The sequence below is a fragment of the Euprymna scolopes genome, chromosome 23, assembly GCF_053919585.1.
Source record: "Euprymna scolopes isolate OS-2025 chromosome 23, ASM5391958v1, whole genome shotgun sequence".
Lineage (NCBI taxonomy): Eukaryota > Metazoa > Mollusca > Cephalopoda > Sepiida > Sepiolidae > Euprymna > Euprymna scolopes.
The window spans coordinates 431,666-446,707 of record NC_136504.1 but is presented as its reverse complement, the minus strand read 5'-3'; the positions used below and the strand labels follow the sequence as shown (position 1 = coordinate 446,707).

The window sequence follows — 15,042 nt, the reverse complement described above, 5'->3', positions numbered from 1 at the left end:
ATGAATAGACATTTTAACTGGCTTTGGATCTCCTGGAGGTTATAATAGGTTAGTGACAATTGCATGGATAAAATTATCCCATTCATCCTACTTAGAAATAGGAGGCCACTTTATCCATTTTTAGAATCCAAAATATATTAAACATTTTAATTGTTAAGTAATCCAAATAAATAGATAAATTATGCTCATTTTGTGAATAAATAGCTTTTGTTTTTCCTGTTATTTTATCATTGAAATTCTTAACAGTACATATTATTTGGCAGTAAATATACTTTTAAAGTTTATATAAATATGATTGGTTATTAGACACAAGTTAAAGAAAATTTAGTGATAAAAATGAAATGTAAGCCCCACTTCCCCCACCAGTTGAGAAGTTACTCTTAGTTAAAGAAAATGGAAATTCGTTTATTTAATAAATGAAACAGTTAAATGAAATTGAAATCTTTGGTTTCTCTTTTACGATGATATCAATGTGTAAGAAAAAGCTAGAATCTTAAGTTATCTTATTATATATGAAAACGTGGTTATATATAAATTAAGACAATCGACTATTACAATGAATTAATGAACAAATTGAACTTACTGCCTCATCTTCTGAGGTATCAGGGACCAATCTGAAATAAAATAAGCAATATATATAGATATAAAAAAGAAAGATTTTATTCATGAAACTAAGACATTATAAAAGGAAAAGGCTCGATGATAATAACCTATAGAGAATAACCTAAACTCCAAAAATTAATTGCTAAATTTGGAATCAGGTTTTAACCATTTAAAACAAAAATATATGTCTCATGTAAACATTCTTGACTGAGTTCATTTCTTTTTTAAACACGCATGTAAGTTAGCTATTTTCCCAGTCAACTCTACCTCTGTTTAAATCAAAATAAAAAAAAATATTTCAAATATTTCATAATTTCATAAGCAAATACATTAAAGGGAAATATAAAAACAGGAAAATATTTCATATTATTTGGATTCTTCAGACTACTGTTCTCATCTTGAGTGTTATTTTCACAATGTTTAGGTGTATCTTGAACTCTGGAATCTGCACAGAATTTCTAACGGAACCCTTTAAGTATTCCACAGGAGCAGCATACTCTTGTTTCATCAGTCATGACCAGGTAGAAGTTCTTAGTAATTTATAATTGTATTTTGAGTGTAGCCTGCAGTGAGGATTGAACCTTCAACCTCCAGAAGTTTAATTTTACAACTGAATTTTTAGCAAATATCCTAAGCACTGTGCCACGGGTCCTTGCAAGTTTCCAAGAATTTGACAAGATACACCTGAAGAAAGTCAGAGGTTACATTGACCAAAATGTTGTGAAAACACTGAAGATGAGAACAGTAGTCCGAAGAATCCAAATAATATGAATAATCAATCCACATCTCAAAAATTTAGAAACATAAAATATTTGTTCATGAGAAAAAAACCAAAAAATATTAAATAAAAGATAAAACTTACTTTTTATCACTTTTTTTTGATTTTCGATCATTTTGAGATTCGTTAAAAACTTTATTTTTATGTTGCGAAGATTTTTCATTCTGAAAAGAATCATATTTAATAGAAATGAATGCATATAGAAAGAAGAGTTAAAGGAATTTCATGTATATAGAAGACTAGCAGGAGGGCGCTCAGTTTTGCCAGGTCGTAAAATATGGTTAAATAATAAAAAAAAACGGGACTTGCTGCTATCTTATCATGTTATTAAAGAAAAGAATGCTGCATGGTGGACATGCGTAAGAAAGGTGAGAAAAAAAAAAATGCTGTGCGCGAACTTGCATAACTTAAGTTTGTAAGCAAACACTATCAATCGGACTACAACACCACAGATGTTATGGCGTGCAAATTTAGCTTTCTGAAATGAAAACGAATCAATTGTTCGCGTATGTGCAATTAGCAAACAGCATTGAAACCAAGGTTTTACCTGACCCCCTCTCTCCTTCAAACAAAATGACATTTCTACATTAAATAATTTACGATTTTTTCTAATTTTTTGATATTACATGTCCGCAAGTTGAAAGTTTCCATGCTCAGTTTATAGAAAAGGAATTGGAGGAACTCAAGTTTTATAGTAATAGTAAGCATCGCATACACAATAAATATAGTGGAATTTCAGGGAAGTTCAAATGATAACCAGTTTGTGTGCAAGAAGAGGGAAAACAATATAGACAAATGAGAACTGAGGGAGAAAAGTTTTTTTTTAGATAGTGAGGCTGTTGAAGGTATTACCATCGGAACACAGGAACGAACTGGTGTTAGTATGATTGCAGGAATTAGGAGTGGATGGAGTAAGTCATTATGAATAAGCAGAATTTTAATAATGTTGACTAAGGGAAGAGTTTATTAGGCATGTGTGCACAGGGTCATGCATGGAAGTGAAACCTGATCAATAAGAGTTGAAGATATTGGTTGCATAGGGAGAAATGATAGCAAAATGGAATGATATATGTGGGTGTATGATGACAGTATAGTGCGGTAAGTGCAGACCAGGAGACTCTTATTAATAGAATGACCGAGAGTGCCAAGGTTAGTAGATATAGAACAGTTGAGGTAGAAAGTTCTGTTGGTAGGGAAAGGTCAAGTAAAACATTATGGTAAATGATGAGGGTAGAGTTGAGCAAAAAAAGGGATAAATTAGGGATGTGAGTGGTTATGACAAAATGATCAAAATGAAATTCCAACTTTGCAGGAGAGAAGGGCGTCCAAACCATAATGATGCAAAAAACAACATAATTATAAAAAGCTTCACTAGAGATTTGGCAGGAATCAGGTTTTACTATAAAACAAAACAAAAAACGAATTTTGCTTTTTGTGATTTACGAGTTGGAAAGAAACCAAAATTACATCTATTACACTGAACAATAATCTTGCATTATAAATGCAAAACAGATGCAGATATCTTACAAATGCATGTCTTATGACCTAAATATTTTCCTTATAATTTGTGCATGTGGTGCATATGCAAGGCTTTTATGCTTTCAGAAACTTGCTTCATTATATACGTCTTCTGAACAAAACTGTAAAGATACAACTAGTTTTAAGTAAAAACAAGCTGTAGATGTATTCAAAATATATGCTAATAAAAAATTGACATTCTGAAATATCTCTACAAAATAATTTTATAAAATATAATTATTTTAAAAACATTATCATATTATTTTTCTATAAACATACTTTCTAAAATGTTTGTGATGGCAATTACAGTGGGGAACGATAAAAGTGTCGCCCTAAAGAAAACAACACTACAAGTTTATTTTAAAACTTTTATTGAAAAAGTAATTCAGGTAACTTGATTATGTAATAGAGATAACATCTATTCAATGTAGTCAGCTTCAACCTCAATCACCACCTTGATATGGGCCTGGAACTGAGAGCATGCCTTTTCCACAAGCACTGGTGAAAGCTAGGCAAATACTCAGTGAATGGCAGCGATCAGGCTTGCTTTGGTGTTGTGGGAGGTCATGTTGATGCTGTTCTTGATGTATGACTAAATGAAGTAGTCCAGCGGGTTCAGGTCGGGGGAGGAGAGGGGGCCAGTGAGAGAAGGGTACAAAGTCATAGCACTTCTTCTGAAGCCACGCTTGGGTCTCTTTAGACTTGTGAGCTGGCACTGGGTCCTGCTGCCACACCCACGGCCTGCCAGTGATTATCTAATTGCACCAGGGGATCACCACACTCTTCAACATATCCAGGTACACTTTGGTGTTGACTTTCAAGCTGACCGAAGATGTAAGGTGGCATGATGTGGCCATCATTTGAAACCATACCAAAGACCACAACCGTGGCCAGAAACTTTGTTTTCATCATCCTGGGCACGTCCCTGTTATTTGTGGCAATCTTGCGATGCATTTTGAGGGTGCTGGCAATGGACTTGTTGTCATAACTTGGATTGGTAGAGAGCAGGAGTTGTACAGCAGCACATCTTAGATCTCGCTCGTTGAACATTGTGTCACTTTCAGACATGATAGAAGGCTCCTATCACTCTTGGGATTTGTACACAACTAGCAGATGGTTTGCAACAAAAACAGAAAACTGGTTTTCATCAAACAAAAATAGAATCAGGCCGTCTTTTCTAAGGTGATAATTATAATATTTAAAATCTTGAAGGATTTTTAAGAAAAGTCTATTTTCATAAAATTCAATAAATTAACAAAGAGTGCTTTGATAAAAAGCAAATTCATGATATTTTCAAAACAGTCTTAAAAATTTTATTTTTTCGGTGAAAAAGTGCAGATTATGAAAATACTTCATAATAATTTGAAAAATAAAACACTATTTTTCTTACCTGCTTTGGTGGTTGCTGTTCTAATTTTTCCAATTTTTTTCTTTCTCTTCTTCGCTAAAATAGAAATTATTAATTCAATTAAAATAAAAAAATGTTAAAATATTAGGTTGACAAGAAAGTTATTGTGAAATTTTTATTTTTATTTCAAACAATGTATTTTCAAATAGGGGTTTGTTATAATATCTTTATATATCATTTTAAAGAGTGTTTTTCGCTCTAATCGTTTAAATTACAATCATTTTAAAACAATTATGTTCTTTTTAGAATATTGAATACAAGATGGAAAAAAAGCAAATTTACACAATTTCCTTATTTCAAGTCAAGCTAGGCTGAAAAGCAGCTGAAACTTCTCTTGTTATCAATGAAACATTTGGCTAAGGAACTACTACTGAACACACGGCACAACATTGTTTTAAAAAAAAATTTGTGGCATTGATAAGAGTCTTAAAGATGATGAGCATAGTGGTCGGCCATCGGATGTTGACAATGATCAATTAAGAGCCTTAGTCGAAACAAATCCACGCACAACTGTTTAAGAACTTGCTTCTGAATTGAATGTAATGTATATGACGATTTTACACCCCTCGAGAGAAATTGAAAAGGCAAAAAAATTTAGATACCTGGCACATTGTGGATGCATTATCGGCAGCTCCTGTTACTCTCGCTTTTTCTTATTTGTCCCTCAGTCCTCATTTTTTAATGAGTGATTTTTCTGACAAAGGGAGAAGAAAAAGCTGTTTTCTAGGTTGGCAGTATTTTTCGAACAGTTGGCAGAGATGGTGGAAATTTTCTGTTTCTATGTCTATCCTTGTAGCCATGTCACTAGTAAGGTTGCTGGAGGTAAACGTTTTGTCTGGGCTGACGTTATCCGCCTGATAGTTAGGGACCCAAACCTTGGATTAACCACTAAGGAGGCTGTCCTATCAGCAGGTGCAAAATACTGGGGCTACTGTATTGCCATTTGGTGAATGGATTCTGGACCATGCAGTAGCTTCTGGTGGGGCCTCTCGATGCCATACTAGTGGGTAATTGTTACGGCTTTACCTTATCATTAGCTACAAAAAAAAAAAAAAAAAAAAAAATTCTTCGTTTCTAATTCTCTCTTAGTTTCCCCTCTCTGTCCTGCTCTAAGTAAATCTGACGACCTAGGCCACAAATTCCAAAATTTCATCATGACAAGTTTCAAGAAAAAATACATGATTAAACCCGGTTCTCCAACTTCCAACGTAGACTCCTACTACCATGTCTCCTTCTCCAACATCAGGGGGTCTACGTTCTAACCTTCCAGAGGTTGAAACCAATTTCAGGAGACTAAACCAGACCTTTTATTTTTAAGTGAAACTGCTATTGGACAGGCTATTTCCCTAGAAGAGTTCGCAATTAAAGGATACTCTAACTTAACTTCTAAATCTGACCCCCAAGATCGCCATGGGCATGGAATATGTGCCTATATTAAAGATAGCTTTCCATGTGGTAGGGACATCTCCAGGGAAGATCCTAACTTACCCTATATGTGCTTCCGGGTTGCTTTAGCTCATACTACTGCATTTATATTTACTCTCTATCGCCCCCACAGCAGCGGAGTTACTATCTTTCAAAGCATATCTGAGAAAATTGACCAAGTCCTATCTGCTTATCCTTCAGCTAACATTCACGTATGTGGAGAATTCAATGTTCACAACGTTGAATGGTTGACCCACTCAAACAAGACCGATGATGAGGGGAGGTTCTGTCATGATTTCTCCATTGCCTATGACCTCACTCAGATTGTTCAGGAACCCACCCATATGCCCGACAATGACGGCCAGTATGCGAGCTTACTAGACCTTTTTCTCACAACTTGCCCTGAACTATGTTCAGTTTCTGTTCTGTCGCCTCTTGGATCTTCCGACCACTCTGTTGTATCAATTAAGATAAAAATGAAATGTAATATGTCCCCAGACGTACCTCTTCATCGTACAGTATATCGATACACTAAGGCTGGGATAGCTTCCGTACATTTATATCTGATCTACCTCTGCATTCCATGTTTAAAAAGGATGTGTCGTCTATAGTATTAGACCTGACGGAATGGTTAATTGTAGGTATTGATCGTTTCATACCCTCGAAAAAGTTTCAGCAAAAACCTAACAGCCAGCCATGGTTCTCTCCAGAATGTGCTGCTGCCATTGCGCACAGAAATCACTTTTTCCACTGCTCCCAACGTAATAGATGTATGGAAACTAAAGCCGCTTTCAGGACTGCCAGCAACCATTGTAAGAAAGTAATAAAGAACGCTAGAGAGTTGTATGCTCAATCTGTTAAGTCCAAAGTAGCTGAGCAGCGGCTTGGTTCCCACCAGTTTTGGCAAATAGCAAACAAAATCCTGAACAGAAGCGTGTGCTCCATCACAACTACTATCAATGGACCTGAGGTAATCTCGTCAGCATCAGACAAAGCCAAACTCTTTGTCAAGAACTTTGCAGCTAATTCTACCCTTTGCGACCAAGGCCGCCAACCCCCAATATTTCCTCCTGTATCAGAAAACACGCTATGTGATATACGTATATCTGTATGTGATGTTGCCAAGCTAATCAAAAACCTTGATTCCAGTAAAGCAACTGGCCCTGATGGTATTCCAATTATAGTACTCAAAAAACTTCAACCAGAACTAGCGCCCATACTTACAAAACTGTTTAAACATTGTCTTAAGGAGAATAGTTTCCCATATGCCCTATATTTAAGAATTCAGGTGATCGCTCATCCCCCTCTCAGTACAGGCCAATAAGTCTCCTGTGCGTCATGAGTAAGTTGTTGGAATCTGTGTTAAATACAGAAGTAATCAACCGTCTCAACAAAAATAACCTTCTTAGTGACACTCAATATGGTTTCCGTTCTGCTAGATCTACAGCAGATGTGCTTACAGTTATATCTCATAGGATTAGCAAATCTCTCGACGGAGGCCACCTTTCTAGGGCAATTGCTCTTGACATATCGAAGGCCTTTGATAGGGTATGGCATAAAGGTTTACTTCATAAGATCTCTAGCTATGGTATAGCTGGAAATGTCTTCTCAATTATTAAATCATTTCTTTCTGATAGGTTCTTAAGAGTAGTAGTTGAGGGGCAAAAATCAGAAGCTCACAGTATTAATGCCGGTGTCCCTCAGGGGTCCATCCTGGGCCCAACTCTTTTCCTGATCTACATTAATGATCTTCCAAATCACATCCTTACATCATTTGTAGACGTTTATGCTGACGACACTACCATTTATGGTAGCACATCTAAGACAGTAAACGACCAAGTTCTCTCCAATTCTCTTTCCTCTGATCTTGAGCACGTAGTACAATGGGGAAAGGAGTGGCTGGTTACTTTTAATGCATCTAAAACCAAGCCCCTATCTTTACATCATCAACATTCTGATCCACATCTGGCATCAATTGAAATGAATGGCTCTCGTCTTCAGGAGGCCTCAAGTTTTGACAAGCTTCTGGGCTTGACCTTGACTCTTGATCTTAAATGGAACACGTACATCAAATCTGTTGCCAAGGCCGCTGGAAAAATGGTGGGATCTTTCTATCAATCTGGTAAATATCTCACTGCTGATGCTATTCTCTATCTATATAAGAGCCAGGTATATCCAAGGATGGAATATTGTTTCCACATCTGGGCAGGAGCTGCTAGAAAGGACTTGTCCTGCCTTGATAGAGTTCAAAATAGACTTCGTAGCCTCGTAGGAGATGTCCTTTTCTCTTCCTTGCAACCTCTATCTCACAGAAGAGATGTTGTGAGTTTGTCTCTGATGTATCGTTATTTTCATGGAAGGTGTTCAACTGAGCTTCAATCTATGGTCCCCCCTCGCCAAACTTTCACAAGAAACACTCGTCTAGCTGTACACACTATCAATAATTCCCGCCACTCTTTATCTGTGCCTAAACCTAAACAGATTCCATGAACAAAGCTTCTTTCTTAGAACTGCACGCCTGTGGAATTGTCTTCCGTTTTCCTGCTTTCCGGCTGACTACAATATGGTTGTGTTCAAGTCTAACGTAAATAAGTTCTTGATGAGCCGTTCTATATAAGTTATCAAATTTACCAAATTTTCATTACTAATGATTACTATATTGTCCAATGTCTACTGTACACTAACCCTTATCCTTGATTGGCCTCTTGGCCTTGATAAGTGGCGAGACCTATGTAAAAAAAAAAAAAAAAAAAAAAAAAAAAAAACTCACAAATAGAATTACAACTAAAAGAAACGCTGTTACGAAGTGTCATTTTCCCTTCTTTTATGCAACAAGAATGACCAGTTTCCTGACTCGGTTGTGACTTGTGATGAAAAGTGGGTTCTTTATGACAACCGGCGATGCTCAGCTCAGTGGTTAAACATTGAAGCTCCACAACACTTCCCGAAGCTGAAGTTGCACCAAAAGAAGGTCAAGCTGACTGGTGGTCTGCGACCGGTCTCATTTATTTATTTTTTTTTTTTTAATTACATTTTCACCCCAAACAAGGCTCAGTGCCACTTTGATGTAGGAGGCGACTGTTACTGGCATAAATACACTGGTGTGTTGATTCTGATGGTGCTTATACCGATCAATAACTTTTTATTTGAACTGAGATATATTCATCTGAATTTAAAAGGTAAAAACCGCAAGAACTTTTTAGTCAACTCGATATGAAACTAAGAAAAAATATAAGGTCATTGTATAGCCAGAATTGCCAGTTATTTTTTTTTTATTGCCTTACTGAGGTGCAACTAGCTCTGCTCTTCATGAACTTAAGCTTTGGATTATCATCTCTATTTATATATAAAAGGCTGTGGTGTGTGTGTGTGCGCGCACGTTTGTTCCCTATGGACTTCAAAACAGCTAGGCAGATTTTTGTGAAATTTCACATAAATAGATTTTGTGTGTCTGGAAATGTTCTTTAATAGGTTTTGTATTGGAATCCCTCTGAAAATTATTGAAGACTGATCATCAAAAATATCCCGTTAAAGAAGGAATAGTTACATTTTGATCAAAGTTAATACTTTTTTTTTTTTTTTTTTTTTTACACAGTGATCACCACTTGCCAAGGCCCGGAAGCCACTCAGGGATAAGGGTTATTGCAAGTACATTACGTTAGTAAGGAGATTTGCTGAAATGTTTACTTAAGGGGGCGGTTCATTAGGAATTTGTTAACATTGGACTTGAAGACATCCAAGTTGTAGTCCGGAGGGAAGCAGGCAGACGGAACAGAGTTCCACAGGTGTGCAGTTCTAAGAAAGAAGCTTTGTTCATGGAATCTGCGTTTTGATTTAGGCACAGATATAGAGTGGGGGAAATTTTTCACAGTGGATTCAGCTAGACGGGTGTTTTTCGTGAAAGATTGGTGAGGGGGGACCAGAGATTGGAGTTCAGACGAGCATCTGCCATGGAAATAACGATAAAACAAGGACAGGCTCGCAACGTCTCTTCTGTGGGAGAGAGGTTGCAGGGTAGAGAAAAGGGCATCCCCCACTAAGCCACGAAGTCTATTTTGTACTCTGTCAAGGCAGGATAGGCTGTTTTTAGCAGCTCCTGCCCAGATATGGCAACAGTATTCCATCCTTGGACGTACTTGGCTTTTATATAGATAGAGAATTGCATCCGTAGTGAGATATCTTCTGGAGCGGTAGAAGGATCCCACCATCTTTCCAGCAACCTTGGCAACAGACTTGATGTACGTGTTCCATTTCAGATCAGGAGTAAAGGCCAAACCCAGAAGCTTGTCAAAACACGGGGCCTCACCCAGACAAGAGCCATCCAGTTCAATTGATTCCAGATGGGGATCAGAGCATTGATGATGTAAGGATAGCAGTTTGGTTTTGGATGCATTAAAGGTAACCAGCCACCTCTTCCCCCACTGAACCACGCGCTCGAGATCAGAGGAGAGAGAATCAGAGAGAACTTTGTCATTTACAGCCTTTGATGTGTTGCCGTAGATGGTCGTGTCATCAGCATAGATGTCAACGAATGATTTAAGTATGTGTTTAGGGAGGTCATTGATGTAGATCAGGAAGAGAGTTGGGCCCAGGATTGACCCCTGAGGGACTCCAGCATTTATATTGCAGGCCTCCGATTTTTGTCCATCTACCACTACTCTTATGAGCCTATCGGAGAGAAATGATTTAATGATTGAGAAAACATTTCCAGTTATACCGTAGCTGGAAATCTTGTGAAGTAGACCCTTATGCCATACCTTGTCGAAGGCCTTTGATATGTCGAGAGCAATTGCCCTAGAAAGGAAGCCTTTGTCAAGAGATTCACTAATCCTGTGGGATATAACCGTCAGCACATCTGCGGTAGATCTTGCAGAGCGGAAACCATATTGTGTGTCACTAAGAAGGTTATTCCTGCTGAGGTGGTTGACTATTTCTCTATTTAATATGGATTCCAGCAACTTACTCATAACACACAGGAGACTTATTGGTCTGTATTGAGAGGGAGATGACTTATCACCTGAATTCTTAAATACAGGGCAAACTGATGAGGTCTTCCAGGGAGTCGGAAAGCACTTCTCCTTAAGGCAGCGCTTAAATAGTTTCGTAAGTATGGGAGCAAGTTCTGGTTGAAGCTTTTTTAACACTGTAATTGGGATGCCATCAGGGCCAATTGCTTTACTGGAATCTAGGTTCTTTATTAGCTTGGCGACCTCATTCACGGATATTTGTATGTTACCTAGCTTGTTCTGTGTTATAGGAGGAAATATGGGGAGTTGATGGCCTTCGTCGCATAGGGTAGAATTAGCTGCAAAGTTCTTTGCAAATAGTTTGGCCTTGTCTGACGCTGATGAGATGACCTCTGGTCCATTGATAATGGTTGGGATAGAACGCACACTTCTGTTCAGGATCCTATTTGTTATTTGCCAAAACTGGTGGGATCCAAGCCGCTGATCAGCTACCTTGGATTTAACAGACTGGGCATATAGCTCTTTTGCATTTTTTATTACTCTTTTACAGTGGTTGCTGGCAGACCTAAAAGCAGCTTTAGTCTCAGTGCATCTATTACGTTGGTAGCTATGGAAAAAGTGATTTCTGTGCGCGATAGCAGCAGCACATTCTGGGGAGAACCATGGCTGGCTGTTAGGTTTTTGTTGGAATTTTTTAGATGGTATGAATTGGTCTATGCCTGCAATTAACCATTCGGTCAGATCTGATACTATAGAGGACACATCCTTTTTAAACATGGAGTGCAGAGGTAAATCAGATATGAATGTACGGAAGCTATCCCAGTCAGCCATAGAGTATCGGTATACAGTACGGTGGAGGGGTACGTCTGATGGCTTCTTACATTTTGTTTTTATCTTAACTGATACGACAGAGTGGTCGGAGGATCCTAAAGGAGAATGAACGGTACATGAACATAGCTCAGGGGAAGTTGAGAGAAAAAGGTCTAAGAGGCTTGCATATTGACCGGGTGTATCGGGCACACGGGTGGGTTCGCGAACAATCTGAGTGAGATCATAAGCAATGGCAAAATCATGACAAAACCTCCCCTCATCGTCTGTCTTATTTGAATGGGTCAGCCATTCCACGTTATGGACGTTGAAGTCACCACATATGTGGATGTTAGCCGAGGGATGTGAAGACAGTATGTGGTCTATTTTCTCAGATATGCTCTTAAAGATAGTAACTCCGCTGTTGTGGGGCCTATAGAGGGCAAATATAAATGCAGTGGTGTTAGCAAGTGCAACCCTGAAGCACATATAGGGTAAATTAGGATCTTCTCTAGAGATATCCCTGCCACACGGGAAGCCATCCTTAATGTAGGCACATATTCCATGCCCATGGTGATCTTGGGGGTCAGATTTAAGAAATTAACTTTTATACAGCCTAACAATACAAGTACATTTGATAAGTTTTATCACTGCAAAAGCAGAAGGGCCTAGTGTATAAAATCAAAAGTAGTTTCTTTGATGAGACAGGGGTGCATTTGAAATGAATGTTTCTATTCAGAGCGCAATTCAACTTTGATACTAGAGTTCTGCATTTTAAACTTTAATTCAGGTTCCCAACTAGAGCAAGCAATCAAACGATCTGATTGTTGAACAGGCGATTTCACAGATTTCGATGAAGATAAAAGTATCAGAAGTGTGGAATGTTCGTTGATCTTCATTCAATTCCAAGCTAATAATTAATAATAGTTAATAATAATGTTACTGCTACTACACTTTTGCCTTTGACTATTCATCTTAGTATTTTCTTTATGTATGAGTCTCATTTTTACTTTGTAGTATTTTTTGTATATTTCCAGCCACGTGAACTAAAAAATTGTTTGTTTAGTAATATTCTCCATACAAACAATTATAAAAACAACAGCTTAATACACAACACATAAAATATTTCAACTGCACATTATCTAGTAAAAAAAAAAAAAAAAAAAAAAAAAAAAAAACTAACATCACACACAAAATATCTCTTACCTTTTTTTTTGCCCTTCTCTTTTCTGCTCGCCGCCTTTCTTTCTCTTCTTCACTTATCAATTCGTTAGCATTCTCAACTCTTTTCTAGAATTTTTGAATAAAAAATAAAACAAATCATTAACTTATTAAATTTTATTTATAAAAAGATATTTTGCTGGAATTTCAAGTATTAATGTTTTCATAATTTCATCAATTTCATTCCTTCATAAAACCCAATTCATGTTGGAAACAAATGTTAACCGTTTATTGCATCCATCCTGTAAAACACATTGCATCAATGCAAATTTTAAACAGTGTGTGTGTGTCTTGGAAGTGTTCTACAGATATAGTAATTTCTTAAAATAAAAGAAATTTAAATCAAAGATACAACCATTTTGTTCAGATATTTCACACAATCCATAAATAATTTACAAAGAATTTGCATTTAGATTTAGGCACAGACAGTGTATGGAAAATTGTTGGCAGTGTTTGTAGAAAGGTAAGTGTTTGTGAATGTTTTGCAAAGGAGGGAGAGGCACAAATTGAAGCTTAATCAAGCACTTGGCATGATAACGATAGAACAGACAGACTAGCAATATCTCTTCCATGAGAAAGAGATTGCAAGGAGGAGAAAAGGACGTCACCTACTAGGTTTTGAAGCTGGTTTTGAACCTTGTCAAGGCAGGGAAGGGTGCTCTAACAGCTTCTGCCAAAATGTGGCAACAATACTTCATTTTAAAATTTATTTGTTTTTTCTACAGGTGTTCATCTAGACTTACATGTGGGATGACTTCATAATAGACAATTTTTTGCAAAATTTAGTTATTTTTTTCAAAAGGTGACACAACTAGCAATCATACAAATAACTCTTTAGGCTTTTGACACAAAAGTTTGCCGATCCCTGTTTTATATGATGACTATTCATTCTATTCTCAGTGAAGACCATTATTAGACACAACTAGCAGAGCATTACCACTATCAACTAAGGGAAGAGTTTATGTTTAGATCCGATGAACTCGGACGAAGATTACATCTAGACAGTATAGGAAGATGTATGCAGAAGAGTAGACTTTGATGGCATGGCCACATTGCAAAAATAAGTTCTTGGGTTAGTAGATGTAGAACAGTTGCAATAGCAGGTTCAGTTTCCAGGGGAAGGCTCAGATAAACATGGACCTGAGGAAAAGAGGGATAAATAAAGATAAGAGATAGTTTATTTTGGAAGTTAATTTCTTAAAGCTGTCGATTGCATGCCAACATGTAACGTACATTAAACCGAATATGATGATGATGATGATGATTCTACTATATTTCTTTTTTATGATTTACACAAAGTTTATCAGCACAAATTTTGAGGAATTAGTTTCTCAATATGAATGGCTTTGACGGTTGATGGTACTGTCAAGAGGCTTGTTTCGAAATCACACTATATAAGTTTTTATTATTTGGATTCTTCAGACTACTGTTCTTATATTGAGTGTTATTTTTCAACATTTCTGTTGATGCAACCTCCAATCTTTTTAGGTGTATCAAACTCAATAATCTGCACAGAATTTTGAATGGAACCCTTTATTTAATCCACGAGGCTAGCATGCTTTGGTTCTGCCAACCATGATTAGATAGAAGTTCTAAGTAATTCGCAATTGTATTTTGAATGTCATTCACAATAAGAATTAAACCTTCAACCCCTGGAAGAGTTTAATTTCTGCAATTATAGAAGGTCAGAATTTACATCAACTGAAACATTGTAAAAATAACTCAAAATGAGAACAGTAGTCCAAAGAATCCAAATACGTATAATCAATCTGAAGGTATCTGGCATCTACCAAGATACTGAACTAATACATACAAGGCGTGTTTGAATCGATTCCCACTTTATTTATGCAGTTATATTCATTTATTTACAACTGAACGAATTAGTTCAACCAGGTCATAAAGGGTTAAAAAGCTTTTAGCTGTAACAACAGTTCACACACACACACACACACACACACACACACACACACACACACACACACAATATAAACATAGTTGCACAACAGATTCTAACTCACAAGCACGACTATTGACAGTAAGAGTTTGCTACTAATTTACCATGTACATTCACATGCATACATAAAAATATTAATAATGAAATCAACAAAATTTGTTGACATATAAGGACGGTTTATGACAAGCATTTGTTGGAATTAGATTTGAAGATGATCCTGTTGTAGTCCATAGGGAAGTAATCCTGTAGTAATTATGCTCCACACAAGATAAAATGTTCTTGGAAAGATATGTTCAAGTAAATTCTGCCAGACACAAAACATATGAAGGAAGAAAAAAAAGTTTTAAGTTTTGGTAGTAAG

General features: G+C 36.8%; 1 protein-coding gene across 6 annotated transcripts in view; it reads right to left on the bottom strand.

The window, feature by feature from the left end:
* The window catches only part of LOC145245715 (uncharacterized), a 341,671-nt gene that overhangs the window by 94,299 nt on the left and 232,330 nt on the right, over positions 1-15,042 (bottom strand). For all 6 annotated transcript variants that reach the window (XM_080107250.1, XM_080107247.1, XM_080107249.1 and 3 more), the window contains 4 exons: positions 12,713-12,796; positions 4,290-4,343; positions 1,466-1,545; positions 584-614 (listed from right to left, as the gene is read on the bottom strand). In XM_080107250.1, the coding sequence (XP_079963376.1) occupies positions 584-614; positions 1,466-1,545; positions 4,290-4,343; positions 12,713-12,796 (249 nt within the window). The remainder of the gene's footprint in view (positions 1-583; positions 615-1,465; positions 1,546-4,289; positions 4,344-12,712; positions 12,797-15,042) is intronic.